The 18,232-nt window shown below is 39.1% G+C and overlaps 1 protein-coding gene across 5 annotated transcripts in view; it reads left to right on the top strand.

Moving 5' to 3' along the window:
- The window catches only part of PCSK5 (proprotein convertase subtilisin/kexin type 5), a 483,293-nt gene that overhangs the window by 281,094 nt on the left and 183,967 nt on the right, over positions 1-18,232 (top strand). For 4 of the 5 annotated variants that reach the window (XM_017892732.1, XM_017892728.1, XM_017892730.1 and 1 more), the window contains exons 13-16: positions 7,053-7,189; positions 11,409-11,552; positions 15,979-16,081; positions 17,078-17,271. In XM_017892732.1, coding sequence (XP_017748221.1) covers positions 7,053-7,189; positions 11,409-11,552; positions 15,979-16,081; positions 17,078-17,271 — 578 coding nt within the window. The remainder of the gene's footprint in view (positions 1-7,052; positions 7,190-11,408; positions 11,553-15,978; positions 16,082-17,077; positions 17,272-18,232) is intronic. The other variant, XM_017892729.1, reaches the window with a different exon arrangement.

Raw genomic sequence — 18,232 nt, forward strand, 5'->3', positions numbered from 1 at the left:
AGACAATGAGGACGAAGCGGAGGGGGAGAGTCCAGAGGATGATGCTGGCCTTTTCAATATTGACAAAATATACATCCTAGTCCGGGGACCTGAAACTATGGTCACTGTGTATGGTTGGCTTTCCAGAAGTCCTCATTTACCTAGACATTTCAGTGAGGAATTTCGTCAAAATTGTTGATCTCCTCACCACAGGAATTCCTTGAAAGGCTGTTTTCTGCGAAGTGCTGAACACGTTGATGTAGTCTGCATGGGCCGTCTGGAGCCCCTCGGTGGCTCCCTGTCCTGGCTGACGGGCACTTGCCTGAACTCCTGTGGAGAACAGCTGTTGGAGGAGGAACAGTTTCCCCAAGCATCTGCAGGTGCTAAGCACTGGAAGGCACTCAGCAGCATTCAGAACTCCAGTCCAGCTTGAGCTCTGTGCCCCATTAGCCCGGCGTGCACGCTCCCCTGGCAAGCCCTATGGATCATTCAGTGGGTGGGCGCCGTGGGTCAATGGAGAAGTCTTGGAATGGACTTTCCTTTGTTCTTCCCCTGCCCTCCCACCCTCTCGGTTCTCCCCTTGGCCTGTATACCCTGCCTAACAAAAAGGCAAATTGAATATTCACAGCAAGTGATTTACTTCTATAAAGAGCATGGAGGTCGAGTATGTAGGGAGAAGCCAGGTGGGCTTGGGTCCTTTGAAAATGTTTTTAGTGAGAGCAACTTTAGATATAAGCCTATATACTATGACACATTCACAGTCTGCCTGTGTCAAAATTTTTCAAACAAAAGCTTATCCCAGCAGATTCTTTCTTCAACTGCATTTGTTATAATTATGAAAAGCTGTCTTTTTTTCTTCCTAAATCTCCCTCATTGAGTTTTAGATTTAGCTTAGATGTATTGGCCCTCTGTTCCAAATTTTGGCCTCTGACTGAAAGCTGAAACTTTGCCTCCCTTTCTAAATTTGATTACAGATGAATATCTCTGCTTCTAATTATGTCCTTAAATAGAGAGAAGGTATACTTTCTAATCTGCAAAACCTATAGGGTCCTATAATTAAATATGTTTAAAATGTAGTGTTTATGCTTCAGTCGTTTCTGTCACTTCCCTACCCAAATGTTCAATGACAGACTATTGACATTTGTAAGGCATCATGGTGTATAAATGCATCTGTGGCTTGCAGTAAAAATTACACTTTTGCAGTGAATGTTTTACTTTCCAGTAACACCCAACCACGTGAACCTTCTTCCTTCATTCAAAAGAAGGTACAGCCTTTGGAGTTAGACAGAGCTGGGTTTTTCTTGACTTCACTGATACCTGTATTTCAATTTAGAAAGCCTAATTTCCTCATTTATAAAATGGATGTAATAGTATATACCTCACAGAGTTGGTTAGTACATGTAGTAAGATCACGTACAGTTACATACTTAGCACAGTGCCTAGCATAGTAAGCACTTAATAAGTGGTAACTCTTATTTACACAGTGCTTCTTGAAGCACCTGGTACATGACTCTATCGGGCCAGTTGACTGGGCCCCTCTCCCAAAAAGTCTAATTCTAATCAGTCTGGGGTGAGGTCCAAGGATGTGCATTTCTAATAAGCTCCCAGGTGATATTGAAGCTGCCTGTCCACAGACCACACTTTAAATAGCAAGGATTTAAAAGATCATCCAGCTTTTTCATACACATTCTTATTACTTTTGTGTCATCAAAAGACTTGGGAGCAGTATGTTGCTGGATGCTGTGCAAGGAAATTACAAAGGGGCTTATAATATAAAACAGATACTTCAATAAAAGCCATCTACTCTAAAATGAATTAAATCTTGAGGAAGATTAAGTACTTATGTACCCACAAGAAGGAATGCATTTTGGGGTTGGTGAATGAATTGATAATAGTTTGCATATTGGAAGGTTTTTTACCAAGAAAAACAGAAAACAAACAAAAAAACCTTATCATTTGGGTATTACAGACCTCTAGCCAGTTTCTTTCTCCTTCTCAATCTTAAAGAAGTAATTGAGATTAGGAAGGAGAGAAAAAGCACATAGTATGTTTTAAATACTCTGTATCAGAAGAAATTATTTAAAACTTACAAAAACCAAACATCTAAAAAAAACAAAAAACTCAACTACAGTGGAGCCAGATGTGTTCTTTGAGCTCTACCTTAAATTGTAATGAAGCACTTTAAAAAAATAAAAAATAAGGCCGGGCGCTGGTGGCTCACACCTGTAATCCCAGCACTTTGGGAGGCTGAGGCGGGCGGATCATGAGGTCAGGAGTTCAAGACCAGCCTGACCAACACAGTGAAACCCCATCTCTACTAAAATTACAAAAAAAAAAAAAAAAAAATTAGCCAGGTGTGGTGGCAGGCACCTGTAATCCCAGCTTCTCAGGAGGCTGAGGCAGGAGAATCACTTGAACCCAAGAGGCAGAGGTTGCAGTGAGCCGAGATCGCACCACTGCACTCCAGCCTAGGTGACAGAGCGAGACTCTGTCTCAATAAATAAAGAGACAAAAGAGAAAACTTCCAGGAATATTGTCCTGATGTCTAGTTCTGTAGTGAACATTAATATTGTTTGAATAGTAGTAGATGATTCTGAAACTAAGATCCATTTACAATTTTAGAAATAATTATTTGATAACACATAGCTGTATTTATAAAACATCTTATTTAGTTGCCATAACATCATAAAAGAGTGCTATAGCCTTAATACATTGGCTAGACTGTTTAAGAGGAAAGGAAATAAAGCTTACAGTAATTATATAAGTTATTTCCTGAGTTAATTCCTCAAAAGGATATACTACACTTGATGGTCCTCTTTTCTACCAGGCTCCATCCAAAGTAATTTATTTGGAAACCACTTGCAAGGATAGGGCTCCGGGGCACCATTTTAATAACTGGATGCATAATTTGTGCCATCACATGCATATATCGTTTCATCAAGCACATGATTATGAAGTCAACTTTGACAGGACAGAATTGCACTGCAAGAGGAGAAGTGGATAAAGGCATGGAGTTAATCTACTTAGGCTTTCAGCACACTGGCTCTGCTTTATTGACATTTTACCCACACTAATAATGTTGGCATGTGTCTGACTTCTTCACTGTTGGCACAGTGCAGACATTCACACTGGGCATTAAACTTTTTAGTTGATAAAAGAAGATCCCACAATTGGAATCTCTGTAGCAGGTGTCCATGGTTTGACACTTGATTGTCTTAAGCAAGTATGTTCTTTGCAAACAAAGCACATCTACAAGCTATATTACCTTTTGTTATATGCAGAGATGCAGTTTCCTTTAATGTTACAATGGTAGAAAATAAGTAACTGAAGTATTGAATCCAGGTTAAAATACACAACAATGTGTACCTATAAAGGACGGAATGAAACTAGAAATGTGAAGCCCAGTTAGGTGACAACATCCGTCCATGCCTGTTTTTCTCCCCATCAACTCTTTCACCAAAATGTGATGGTCGTGTTTGGCTGTATTTTCATTCTTCTCCTCAACTCTTATATTCACATGAAATTAATGAACATTCCAATTCTGAATAATGTGAAGAGACCAGGGGAGTGGAAAACTGCTTAGCCACATAGACAAAGCCCATTTATGTTTGGGCTTTGAAACACTTATTTGAATTTTGATTTGTGGATATTTCTTCTTGGCACTCAGTTTATATTTAATTTTTGTTCCTGATGTGATTTGAAAGTGATTGGTAGCAATGGAATGACTTTCAAAGGTGGACAGGAAAGGGTGGAAGGGAAGAAACGTAGGGTCTGCTAATCCAGCAGTCAAATCATTGACCCATGGGTGATTAAAAGTTGGCTAAGGTTGTGGAAACAAGACTGCCCCTCATGTGATGGCAGCTTCAAGTCTCCTTTGTAGTTTTTGGATGTGAGGCAATGAGCCAAATGTTCTGTCTAAACTGTTTGGGAACTGCTTTTAAGTTCAGCACTCTTGGAGAGGTATTATGTGACAAGTTGTTGCTTCAGTGCCCTCAAATGGCACCATGGCCTCAACGAATTAGAGCTTAAGCTGGAGCTGTGGAACTTAAGGAAGGAAGTGGTTCTAAACTGCTTTTCTGCCTCTAGCCATTTCTATATCAACATATTCCCTTTAACAACATCTCTCTGTTAGAAAGGGCAGTTTGAAAAAGCTCCTCTTCCCCTATCTCTGTTGTCTTTTTGCCCAACATACACATGTTGTGGGTTTTTAGTGAAGGATTCAATGGATGTAAGTTAAGTATATAATGACACAGCCATTTCTTCTTACCCAAGTCTAGTCTTAAGCCATAAACTTGTGAAATGAGCCGATTGTGGTCGTTCAGTGGATTGTAGGATCTCCATAAAGTGCACCATCCTTTCTCTATTGAGTACCCATTCCAGTGGGAAAATATTCATGTAAAAAGCTACCATCTTCATCCTTGTCATTATGAGCCAAACTTGCTAAATCCAACCTGGTTCCTCACTGAATTGAATTCCTCTATTTTGAGAGGAAACCGTTATAGGTCGTATACAGATGTCCTAAAAAGAGAGAGAGAATAGGCTTCATGTCCAGGTAAAGTTTGAAAATCACTGCCTCCCAATTAACCCCGTTATGGAAATTGACAAAACACATTTGCATATTCTAAAGACCTGAGATGTCCTCTATTAAAGAGTTCTATCCATCTTTGATTCAGCCTTTCCCAAATTTTTTGACCATGGGACACCTGAGAATGCTGCCTAATAATTTTCATTTTTCGGTCTTTCAAGGGTTCAGGAACATATAGCAGGTGATTTTCCTGTTTATTGCTTTTTTCTAGGGAATATTGCAAAGTGCTAGTCATTTACCTATCACAGTTCAAAATTGTGTTTCTGAACCCTTTAGCTTTAGAATCCTGCTGGCATTTTAGAAAGAGCCTCAGACACACTGACAAAATACATTTTTTAAAAATCAGAGTTCTGATATATTGTTATAAGACAATTGAACTAGTTACTTTTATGTTTAGAAGGGCGCATTTTCTCTCAACGGGAAGAAGAGGCGTACAGACGGAAGGTCAAGATTACTAGCCGCACCAATTTGTCTGTGAAACATGAGATTAAAGCAAGACAGATGATTTGGGTTTTAAATAGCCATCAAACTTCACGTTCGACCATAAATTGATTACCGTTTTGTCCCCATTGAAGGAGAGAAATTCCCAGTAAACTGGACAATGATTGGCGCCTAAGAAAATTTTAGAGAGTATTTTTCCTCTCTGTTGCCTCCACTTGCAGTGAAATAATAGACGGAACATATTTTTTTTATTTTTTTTTTTTTCAGTGAAAGACAATAAATTTAACCTATGAGAGCGGATATTTTTTTTTTTTTATTTTTTTGAAATAATAGATGAACATAATTTTTTAAAGTACTATAAAAAAAGGACTTGCCCCATCTTCCACTTTCTACTATGTAGGTTTCATCTTTACAGAAAATGTCTTCTGTATCTTTGGGATATTTATTTGGGTAGTCAAGTCTACGTTATAGACCTGCATCAGTGATATGTTTGTTTGTCTGTTTATTTGAGACGGAGTCTCACTCTGTCACCCAGGCTGGAGTGCAGTGGTGTGATCCCGGCTCACTGCAACCTCTGCCTCCCAGGTTCAAGGGATTCTCCTGCCTCAGCCCCCTGAGTAGCTGGGACTACAGGTGCGCCACCACACGTGACTAATTTTTGTATTTTTAGTTGAGGCGGGGTTTTACCATGTTAGCCAGCCTGGTCTGGAACTCCTGACCTCAGGTGATCTGCCCACCTCGGCCTCTCAAAGTGCTAGGGTTATAGGCATGAACCACCGCACCCACTTATTTCTTAATATGTTAATTTTATACATTATTAATGTCTCTTTATTCTTGAAAGGGAATCTGTTTTCTTTCCCTTCATACTTTATATCTTTCAGGATTCCATTACAGGAAACAGAATAATTCTAGCTATTTCAAGCGGGAAGAGATTTTAAACTACAAATTCGAAGCTTTGGAAATCACTGGAAGGGCTGAAAGAGCAGGATGTAGGCTGGGATTTCAAGCATGACTCCCTGAACTGGATAAGATTAGTGGGCAGTCTTTTTACTGAAGCATAATTTACCTACAGTGTAAATTCTGTTTTTTATGTGAATAATTCAGTGAGTTTTGACAAATCTGTGTTGCTGTATAGCCACATGCCATTACTTTCAACATATAAAACAATTCTATCACCCTCAAAAATTCTCCATGACTCTTTTCCTCACTCTTCCCCAGCCCCTGGCAACCACCGATCTGTTTCTTTACTTACAATTTTGCCTTTTCTAGAATATTGTGTAAATTGAATCATGCAGTATGTAGTCTTTTGTGTCTGGCTTCTTTCACTTAGCATAATATATTTTTAAATTCATTTATGTCATGGTATGTATTAGTAGTTATTACTGGGTAGTTTGTGGTATGGATATACAGTCATCCATTTTCAATCTGTGATTGAATTCACAGATGCAGAATCTACAGATACAGAGGGCCGACTGCACCACATTTTACACATTTACCAGTTAATGGACACTTGAGTTGTTTACAGTTTTGGGGAATTACAAACATTCATATGAAGTTCTTCGTGTGAATATATGTCTTCATTTACCTTGTTTAAATAGGTAGGAGGGGATTGTTGAGTTGTATGGTGAGTGTGTGTGTAACTTTATAAGAACTGTCAAACTGTTTTCCAGAACCTCGTATCATTTTGCACTCCCATCAGCAGTATAAGAGAGCCCCAGTTCCTCCACGTCTTCAGTACTCTATTGTCAGTCTTGTAGGTAGAGTCTTAACCTGGTTTTCCTGATCCCCAGTGGGTTCTCCCTTCCAGATTTGCTGTTACATAGCCAGCCCCAGTTCTGTTTCTCTGTGGTAAAACAGAGATTTATATATATGTATGTGTGTACATATATATATATCTGCAAATTGGTGACATCCAGGATGCAGACCAGCTCCAGTGCCCAGCTGAACTTGCTAATTGGTGCAAAAAACCGTGTTGATCTTGGTCTTAACTAGACCCTCACTGGATTTGAAATGTTGCACATAGCAATGTTTTATGGTTCTCTTTCAGGCTATTTGATCACTCCATGGAAGGATTTAAAAACTGGGAGTTCATGACCATTCATTGCTGGGGAGAAAGAGCTGCTGGTGACTGGGTCCTTGAAGTTTATGATACTCCCTCTCAGCTAAGGAACTTTAAGACTCCAGGTGAGAACTCCCTCTCTATACATTGGTCTACTGTGTAGAAGAAAATGATGGAGTATATTTTGGCCAGAGTGTTTCACACTCACATATTAGCATCTTTTTTCTAGTGATTAATTTCATGTGTGCTTTGAATTACCTGCACGTTTTTCAGTTTTCAGGATTACCATTTGAGAGGTAATAATTTAAGGATAGGAAATAAAGAATACATATAGTATAGAACAAAACATGACAGCTTTTGATTGATGTTTCAGAATACATGATCCACATCTCTAACCAGTTTCCCAGACTTCCTTTGTCTGTAAACAAGCCAGCCTGTCCACTGGCAATGAGTTCAACTGCATAATTTCACAAGAAGAGACAGGCTTCCTTAGTTATCTATTTCTTTTTAGTTTTCCCTAAATTTACTTTTCAGTTTAGGCAAGACATTGAGCTCAGCCCATGCCAGCTAATCTGGGTACCACCAAAGAAAGTGATGATGACATTCTTCCCTGCATGAGCCCAAGAGCCAAGGAAAAAGAAATGCTTCTTGACATGTAAAACAGAAATTATGATGTTAGCAAAGGTCTTTTCAGGTAGGCGCAGTCTGTTTCTGCACACAGCCTATTCCCGTCTTCATGCTAACCTGTAAAGCTTGTTTATAATATAAAATAAGGGAAAGTACAAGGCAACATGGGGTGAGAGACTGTGTTGCCCATTACAGAGCCCTGCAGAGTGGCTCAGCAGTGAATGAGCTGTTTGATAACTAACTAGCTTCCCACCCATCCATGAACACATCTTCAGCCGTCAGATAAAGTCCTCCTTCTCCATGCTCTGTCCAGTCCTATTTAGAAGAACTAGGCTTGGGGGAAGTTTTAGGACTGACATCCAGTTCTAGCCCTCTCCAGATTACAGAATAAAATAACCTAGACATTCTGTAACTGTAGGAGTGTGTACCATTCAGATACAGCTAGCTGCTCAGGGCAAAGGAGGCACACAGCAGAACACAGGGATAAAGGGCACATTTGCCAGACTTTTGCCTGCCAATCTGAGAAAGTTACTCATTCTGAGAGATCCATTGTTGACTGTACATTTTGGCTATCTCTTCCCTAGTTCTATAATGAGGTTGATCTTTGTTTGCCACAGTGATCCCATAATCAGGTCAAAGCCAGAATGGTGGCCAGGTCACAATGAATCAGGATAAATGTTTCGTTAAACAGTATCTGTGCCCAGCTCACTGCCAGAATGCAGCCTGAATATAGTGGTTACCAAGTTTTTATCAAGAAAGCAAATGTTTGTCAACAAGGCAGGATTGATAGAGAAAACATGCAGATTTTAGAGTTTCTAGACCCTTTCACCTCCTCGTAATCTGCATAGTTCCCAGGACCTTCCTCTCTCCTTTCTTCCTCTTTGCAGCACATGCTTATTGCCCCTGCCATGAGGATGCACAGGGTCATGGCACATAGGTGAAATGGAAGCATGGTGACTGGGCTGTGATCCATTAGCAGGCATCACTGCAGGACTCTTATAGGACAAGAGACCCCAGAGAAATAAACACTCAAATGTGGCAGTTGTGTGCCCAGGAAGGTGCAGACAGAGAGAGTACGTTTTTGAGCATTTTAAACAGTTATAAAACTAACTAAACGTGACTCTGTTCTTTATTACCACCAGACACCAGCAACTCCACTTTCCATAATAAGCCCAGGCTGCTCCTAAGGGCTACTGGTTAACCATGCTTTGCATCTAAGGGTCAGGGACCATGAATATAAATCCCTCTGCTCTCAAGAAGTTCTGAGTCTCTACAGAGCTTACTGTGATTATGTGCGTTTAAAACTCTACAGTAGCTCAGGTAAACTAGAGTTACCTATTTCATAGCATTGGCATCTCCTTATACTATTTAAATGTTCACATTTAACCCTAGTCACCTTGCAGTCATTTTAGAAGTGTCGAGGTGTTCTTTTTACACCAGACGAGAGATACCCTAATGCTATTACTGACCTGGAGACTTTAATAGAAACATACAGTCTTTGTGTATCTTTCCTTCAACCTTTCATTTCAGGATTAGTTACACCTTTAGTAACGGACTTTGACTGTCCTGTTTATGGGTGTGTGTGTGTGTGTATGCGCATGTGTCTGTGTCATTGTTTCTGGAGTATACAATCCTATGATAGGTTTCTTCCTCTCTGATTAATAAGGGATTACATCAGTAAGCAAGTAGAATTTCAGTTGCATCTGTAGAATTTTCCAGCCCGATTAAAATGGTAGACTCATCCCCAAATATAGAACTTCCTGGCTCCAAACTGAATTTCTATTTGTTTATTGTTTCTTCCCATTTATTTACTGTTACAATACATATTAAAAGTGTTTGAGGGTGTTGTTTTGATTTTTGGCACATTGAACCTATATATGCAGATTGCATTTATGTGTTAGCAAGTAAGATGGATTTTTCTCCTTCTGTATTTACAGAGCTATTTCATAATAACAGATTTCAATATTAATTGCAAAATCATCTATAAAATTTAGCAAACAGAAAAAGGGGTAGAGGAGAAAAAAAAATGATGGCCCAAATATGGCAGTTATTTGATGTGAATCGTAGTAGAGGTCCTAAGGAAATAAAATTACATAATAAGTGAAATATAAAGAGATGAATTACACAGGAAGGATATCCCTAGTGGGCTTATGATGTCCTTCAGAAATGGCACAAAGGGAAATAATCAATTTTGAGACAACACTCTTCAAAGCACTTAGAGGGTAAGCTTTTGCATCCAAAATGATCTTAAATAAAATGAACTGAGTTCTAAGGTGACTGATGGTTAGGATGACCTGTAGTGTCCTTGTATTATATGCTTCATTTGTACACTTGAGAGATGCCATAAGGAAAATGGGTTCTCTTTTGCACTGCTACCTAAAGGCAATCAGACAGGTCATCAATTTCCAGCAGTCATTCACTTCTTACCACTCCCTAATGCATGCCACGTAGAATTCTGGGCCTAAATAACACCCTGATTGTGAAAAGCATGGTCATTAACAAATAAGTCCAAAGAAAAGCTGGCAGAGGGCAAACCATATATAAACCAATTGTACTGGTCCAATGTACAGAAAAAAATACATGCATAAGAGAATGTGTTCATTTTTAAATGTAAGCCTCCTAAACTCCTAGAAACGAAGAGGAGACAATATTGTATATGGTTTAAACACACAGGATTTGGACTCGGAGTATGTTTTAACACCAGTCTGTCCTCTTATTGCCTTTGAGGAAGTTACCAACCTCTGTGGCTCTGTTTCCTCCTCTATGTATTGGGAATGTTAGTACCTACCTTAGAGTTGTTTTGAACATTGAATGGAATAAAACTTACAAACCACTTAGGCCGGTGCTTAACATATAGTAAGCACTTAAAAACATCAAACATCGATTTGATGGTGATGGTAGATGCTAATAGATGAAGGAAGCTGACAGCTGAAATCCATCACTCTCTGAGCTAGCCCCAGACCCTAGCCCCCGACCTTGTCTGGATGCTATGCATTAAGCCAAGGTGAGAGGGGTTCTGAGGGGCATCCTGCCTTCCTACCAGCATATGCCTCTGTTTGTAATGGTTTTGTCTTAATCATTCCTGCTTAGGGTTCTTTTTGAGGTCAGTTTTACTAACTTTAATGAAATGGAGGCATGTTTCCTTTTTCCTGCCTCAGCCTCCCAAGTAGCTGGGACTACAGGCACATGCCACTGCGCCTGGCTAATTATTTTTGTATTTTTAGTAGAGAGAGAGTTTCACCGTATTAGCCAGGATGGTCTCAATCTCCTGACCTCGTGATCTACCCGTCTCCGCCTCCCAAAGTGCTGGGATTACGGGCGTGAGCCACCGCTCCCAGCCATGTAAGACTTTTAAATACCTAGAAAAACAAAGCCTTCTATTAAGTTCTAGGATTCTCTTAAATATTTGTAATTTGAAATTCAGCCCTTGATCCAGTAATCTGAGGTTTGTTTCTCAGTCTTCCTATAAATGCTGATTAAATCAAGGCCTCTCCTGTAGTACGTGCTCAGTCCATATGTGGTATGTGAATTATTAAATAGTTAATTCTGCAAATGGTGAGAAATATGCATTTCTAGCTCTGCATTTGACGTAGTGATTCATATCCATCTGCTTCCCACAGTTCTGTTGCTTTTTCTTGAGTGAGAAGGACTTAAAGATGTTACAAAGCTAAAGAGGGAAGATTTGGTCATGCTGTTATTTCATTATTATTTCTCAAGGTAAATTGAAAGAATGGTCTTTGGTCCTCTATGGCACCTCCGTGCAGCCATATTCACCAACCAATGAGTTTCCTAAAGTGGAACGGTTCCGCTATAGCCGAGTTGAAGACCCCACAGACGACTATGGCACAGAGGATTATGCAGGTGAGCTGGCTTCCAGTGGGATACAGCCTAAAGAGAGAAAGCTCATGTGTCATCCCACCACAGGGGGGAATGGAATGGAATGGAATGGAATGGAATGGAATGGAATGGAATAGAATGGAGTAGAGTGGAGTGGAGGGGGAGTGGGCATGGAATGGGAATGGAATGGAATGGAATGATAGAACAGAGCAATATACTACCCATATTCTGACATATTCCATCTTATTTTTATCCCCTTAATATCTGTGTGTGTGTGTATATCAGTGCACTTATATATTCAAATATCCATATGTGTTATCTACAAAGCTAATAGTCCATACTGTGATTGTACTGTAATATATAGTTAATCCATAACCTGGGACACATACTTCGCTTACAGAGTTTTCACTATTTTAAACACGGGTTGGATAAACATTATTATTTATCAATCTTTGTCTATATCTTCATTATTTCTTTAGAATAGAGTTCTGTTTTGAGACTCACTGTATCAAAGAGGATAATCAGCTTTAGGGTTTGGAAACATTTTGTCACTTGCTATCCAGACAAGATGTACCAGTCTACACTGTGACCAGCTATGTGATTGTTTATTACACTCATTCCTGCCAACAGAAAAAAATAGAAAGTAAAAAAAGAAAGAGGTGAACGTTTTAAAAATGTTAGAGCTTTGATTGCCTGTAATTCTAAATATTTTTTTCCTCTGTAGTTCTCTGAATTAAATACAACTGTCTTTTACCCATTTTTCTATTCAAAGTGCAGTAATCCTCTTATCTCTTTGTGAACACTCTGTATGTTATTGTCTCTCACATTGTTTCATATTTGCTGAAAACATATTCTCACTTATCACTGAGAATGTAAGTTTTGTTTTGTGTTGTTTTGACAAAAAACTATTAGAGACTGGAGTTTATGGTCTCAAATATAACACTGATTTTTTGCAGAAGAAGTTTCATCCTTTAATGTCTACTGAATCTTCACGTGCTTTGTTTGGTAATCTCTTATTTTTTACATTTGGCCATTAATTCATCTGGAACTCATTTTGGTTTATGACATATAGTGTCAATTGAAGCTCTGTCTTTAGTTATTTTCCAAACAGACTAACATCATTGACTGAGTAACTATCCCGTCTTTTTTTATTAGTTTAGGATGCTTCCTTTATAACAATATAGTAAGATCTTATACCAGCATCTTTTCTGGTTCCACCTTTTCTGATTCATCAATCTAATAATTCTCAAACCAATACCACCCACACTGTTTTGTTTTCATGCCATGATGTATTTTTATATTTGTAGAACATCTGCTTCCCATTTCCATAGCAATTATTGCCCTATTATTCTTCCAGATGAATTTTAGAATGATTTTTAAGTCTCCCTTTAAAAGTCTCATTGGAATTTAATTTGAATTGATATGCAATCTTGTGGGAAGAATTGTTTTTATAACATACAATCTTTCCATTTAAAACATAGATCATGTCCCATTTTATTGAAATCTTTTAATTTTATGTAGTTTTCTTCTTGTTAGTGTTACACCTACGTATTTTGGGCCTTGTTGCTCTTATAGTGGAAAATATTCCTTGCTTTCTAACTAGCATATGCTGGTGTGTAGGAAATCCATTGGCTGTATTTATTTTATATATGGCCACTTTGCTTAACTCTCTCATTAATTTATATAGTTTAGAGTTGATTTTCTGGGATGGTTTAGGTACTACAGCCTTAGCATCTGCAAATTGGTTTTGTTGTCCTTCTCATCATTATTTCTGACTACTGTCTTGTTGCATTGGCTAGCACTCCTAGGAGCATTCAATCCTTCTGAGATATGACATATAACACATAATGGACAAAGCTCCTTCTAATGAAGAACTATTTATAGGCCCGGCACGGTGGCTCATGCCTGGAATCCCAGCACTTTGGGAGGCCAAGGGGAGTGGATTGCCTGAGCTCAGGAGTTTGAGATGAGCCTGGGCAACATGGTGAAACCCCACCTCTACTAAAAATACAAAAAGAAATTAGCCAGGTGTGGTGGTGCACACCTGTAATCCCAGCTACTGGAGAGGCTGAGGCACAAGAATCACTTGAACTCAGGAGGCAGAGGTTGTAGTGAGCTGGGATCATGCCGCTTCACTCCAGCCTGGGCAACAGAGCAAGACTCAGTCTCAAAAAATAAAAAGAACTATAAATACAAGTTTAATGTATCTTTAGATGAGAAATATTTTTCCTTGCAGTTCTGAGATTTTCCTCTAAATACTGAAAATAAAAGTACTTCATTAACCACCTGAACAGAGTATCTTAAATACACATGTAATTACTTCTATTCTAAACAGATAGCATCCTAGAATCAATAAACATGCTTGAAATTAAGACCAATGGAGCTAATCAGAGCTGGATTGTATTAGATTTTGTGATGTTTTGCTTTGAGCCTATAGCATTACTATTTATATTTTAACTAGCAAACTATTTTGTCTTCTCAGATAGGAGAAAGTGTATCCAAAATAACATAAATAGAGTGTAATAGTAAGCTGTTACTCTTTATTCATATTTTGGTAATGTTTCACATTCAAATTTTGGAATGTTGAGTTCAGAACAGTTATACATCTTTGTGGTTTTTCTGATTATATCTCTAAAACATCAACATTGGCACTTGTGAGAGAACCAAGACAATTATTGCATTATTATCCTGCAACCTACAATGCTAAACTGCATCTGGGACAGTTTAAGATGATAAAAGAAACAGCATAGCATGTGAACTTGCCATACAGTGAGAGCCCTTTTGGCAAATATCAAGAATAAATGTTTGGGATTTTTTTTTTAATTCTAGAAGTCATCTGGTGAAAATTTAGGGCCACCCATGACTCCTTTCCTTTGGAGCTGCAATTTTCACCTTCATTTAGATTAGAGACACAGATGGCGTTATCATAACCAGATTCCCATACTGTGTCATTGGATCCCAGGGACTGTGAGATCACAGCTGGCTGAACTTCAGTCCATAGGCAGCAGAGACACCACTCCCCTGGTGTACGATGGCAGACGGCTAAAATGTCCCAAGTTGCAGTCGCTATGGAATTTAGAGATCAATTTGAAGCTTTGGGGAAAATAGAAATAAGCAGTGCTGTCAAATGACTCTTGCAGTTAATCAGAAGTATATTCAAGTCTACAGCATTTTGAAATGACTTATTTCCATTCAGATAGAGAAGTCATCCCTAGTACGTGATTTGCTACCTCTAAGCCGGAAATTTTACCTAGGTATCAGGACCTACGTTGACCCCTCTCCTCACCATGTGATACTGGGCAAGCCACTGAAATTCTTGGAAAATCAGTTTCCTCATCAGTAAAATGAGGGTATTTGACTACCAGATTTTTCTCTAAGTCATTCCACCCGAGATCTAACATTTTATGTTTCTGTGATTCAGTAATTGTGAAACATAGTCCCATAATGACAAAGAAACCAAGGTATAACAGTAAGTCCTTTGGGTTAAAATAAGTAGATTTTCTACTACCCTTGATTTACTATGTGTACATTTCATTCAATATATTTATTGCTAGTTAAAATCATATGAATTTTCAGTGGGAAAGAGTTTGCAGATTATGAGACCAAATGTTCCAGAATATGGCGAACAAAGAAGAATTAAAAATTTCTAAAACTAGCCCATGTCATTAGAAAGCTTTTCATCAATCACAAAAGTGCTCCATCTTTCTTTCTTTTTTTTTTTTTTTTTCTTATTGTGCATTCTCTCCAGTTTTATACCAAAGAATAAGTAGTAAGAGAGATTGGGAACTTTCATCTCAGGTCTGGAATCCTTTAAACTTGCTTGCATTTTTTTAAATTTATATATCATTTTCTTTTGTCGAATTGCCCATTGGCCTTTGTATAGGAAGCAATTTTAAATCTATTATCTGTGTCTGAGACTGGATGCTGATAAGCTTGTGCCAGGTGCCATAATGGTGTTTCTTCCTGGCCACAGTATTTGAGAGGTATTCAGTCGCTTTAATGATCTTAAATGAGACAGGTCATTTGGTCCAGGCATTAAATAATAACTCTTTTTTTCTTTTTTGTCAACAACTTCTCTCTTTTCTACAAATCCAATCTTTTTATTATTACACATACTTAATTGCAGTTGGTTTTTTTCCAGTTGCTACAGTTCATTTGAATTCTAAAATATTTATCAACCACGAGACAGCCATATGTGCTTTGAAGACCAGTCCATGACTAGAATTTACATTCTTTATACCTAGGCAATTGAGGTTGCCTAAGAATCAAAAGTCAAAAAAAGTCAAGAGCTCATCTCTGGACCTAAAGCCACATTGAAAATTATTCCTCTGTCTTAAAGAAACTCTCTGCATAAGAAAAAAAAAAAGACTTATTTTATAGCAAGTTCATGGTAAAGCTTACCTGCTCTAAAATCATGTTTCTAAGTATTGTTCTAATGTCTTTTGGAAAGGTCCCTGCGACCCTGAGTGCAGTGAGGTTGGCTGTGACGGGCCAGGACCAGACCACTGCAATGACTGTTTGCACTACTACTATAAGCTGAAAAACAATACCAGGTAAGAGAGGGGCCAAGTCACATCCCCACAGCATGTGCCAGGCATCTTAGGAGTCCCTGCAAGGCTAATACCATGGGTGTGTGCAGGCCACTGGCATCTTGCACTGTTCTCCCACCAGGACCTACGCATAGAAAAGAGGCTGCTGTGCAGGCCAACTGCCTCCCTGTGTTATTCAGAGTGGTGAAAACTATATTGAGTTACAAAACGCAAAATGTGCGTGCATGCTGTGAAACTGCAATGTCTTCTCTCACATCTGGAGGATGGTGGAGGGACCAGCTAAGCACCTGCCCCTCCAGACAGACCCAGACATGTTAAGAATTCCTGTTGTAAGTCTGCTGGAGTTTAAATTCCTTTAGAGAAAGGAGGACTTTGACTGTCTCTCAGCCTCTGTTATCTCCTGCACTTAGCAAAATGCCTGACATTTGATTGGTGCTCAGTAAATATTTGTTGAATGGATAAATAAAACTCTGTCCTTCCATTATGGGCAAACAAGAAAGTTTTTTTTTTTTTAAGTGTTCTCATACACAACATACATTTAAATATATTTATATTAATTTAGACAACAGCATACAGCCACCACCGCCACTCACATATGCACATACAGGATCCATATGACAAACAACATGTGAAAATAGAAGTCACACCTTATTAAAGGGACCTTTTTGAATAAAGTCATGGTTCCCACATAGTTTTCCTCTGATTCACCCTATAACCTTCCTCTCTGTAACCATCATCATTTTTCAAGGGCTAGGTGTAAACCAGGAAATGGTTTGACAAGTCTTGGTAGACTTGGTGTTGGGTAACTGCATTGCTGCTTCAGCACACTGTGCAGGAGGAAGTTTAACAAACAATCTGGCTCTCTGGTTGTGGTGTTGGCATCCTGGTTTAAAAGTGATTTGGAGGCTGAGCTCAGCCATTTGCTCAGCACCTGCAAGAGAATGCTGAGGACTGCTTCGCTTGTGATGCTGCCTTCTTCCTTATTGTTTGACAATGCAGGATCTGTGTCTCCAGCTGCCCCCCTGGCCACTACCACGCCGACAAGAAGCGCTGCAGGAAGTGTGCCCCCAACTGTGAGTCCTGCTTTGGGAGCCATGGTGACCAGTGCCTGTCCTGCAAATATGGATACTTTCTGAATGAAGAAACCAACAGCTGTGTTACTCACTGCCCCGATGGGTCATATCAGGATACCAGTAAGCTCACTTCAAATATTTGGGTTTTAGAGAAGAAATGTGGGGTTTTCATTTGAGTGACCTCAGGAGGGATAGTCCTCTTTGTGAAATCTGGAATTGTGCTTCCTATCAAACAGGATCTAGTTCATTTATTTTAAGCGAACCCTTTAGAAGCTTTGTGTAAAAATGCTTGTAACTTTATCAGGGTATCCTCAAGCCCACCCTCCGATTCAGTGATTTGCTGGGCATATTCACAAGGCTTGGGATATAGTCATGCTCATGAACTCATAGATAGGAGATATTACAGCAAAAAAAAATCATCAATGGGAAAAGGCGTATGGGACAAGGTTCAGCCACACAGGACGTGTTCAGTTCCCCATGCAACAATCTGTGACGACATACATGAAATGTTGTCTACCAGGGAACCTCATTAGAGACTCGGGGCCCAGGGTTGTCACTGGGGGCTGGTCAGACCTCACGCGTACCAAAATTCCAGACTCTTCAAAGGAAAATAGGTGTTCCCCATAAACCATATTATTTATACAAACAGTTTAGACAAAGTGAGCCACTCTTTTCAGGGTAGTGAGAACCCTCCCAAAATTCAAATTCCCAGATGTGCCAGCCATGGACCAACCTTACAAGCAGATTTGCAAAGGACAACATTCAGGCCTGCTCTTTTCCACACACTGACCAAATAGACACCAGGCCTGTATGATATCAAAATATAGTTCTTTAAAAGTTCAAAAAATATGACTGTCTTTTAAGAGTAGAATGAACATTTGTCAATGACTTATTTAACCCACTAATAAGGGAACTTGCAAGGTGACGAACGGGGCGGAAAGATGATCAGGTACTGTAGTCCACCAGGAAAGGCAAAATGGAAATCCTTTTGCTAAGTTAGAAACAAAATGGAATTATTTAATGATTTTCTACATGGCCATACAAGTAGAATTTGGGGAAGTGTTTTTTTTTTTTTTTTTTT

Source organism: Rhinopithecus bieti, unplaced genomic scaffold (assembly GCF_001698545.2).
Source record: "Rhinopithecus bieti isolate Rb0 unplaced genomic scaffold, ASM169854v2 scaffold_19708, whole genome shotgun sequence".
Classification (NCBI taxonomy): Eukaryota; Metazoa; Chordata; class Mammalia; order Primates; family Cercopithecidae; genus Rhinopithecus; species Rhinopithecus bieti.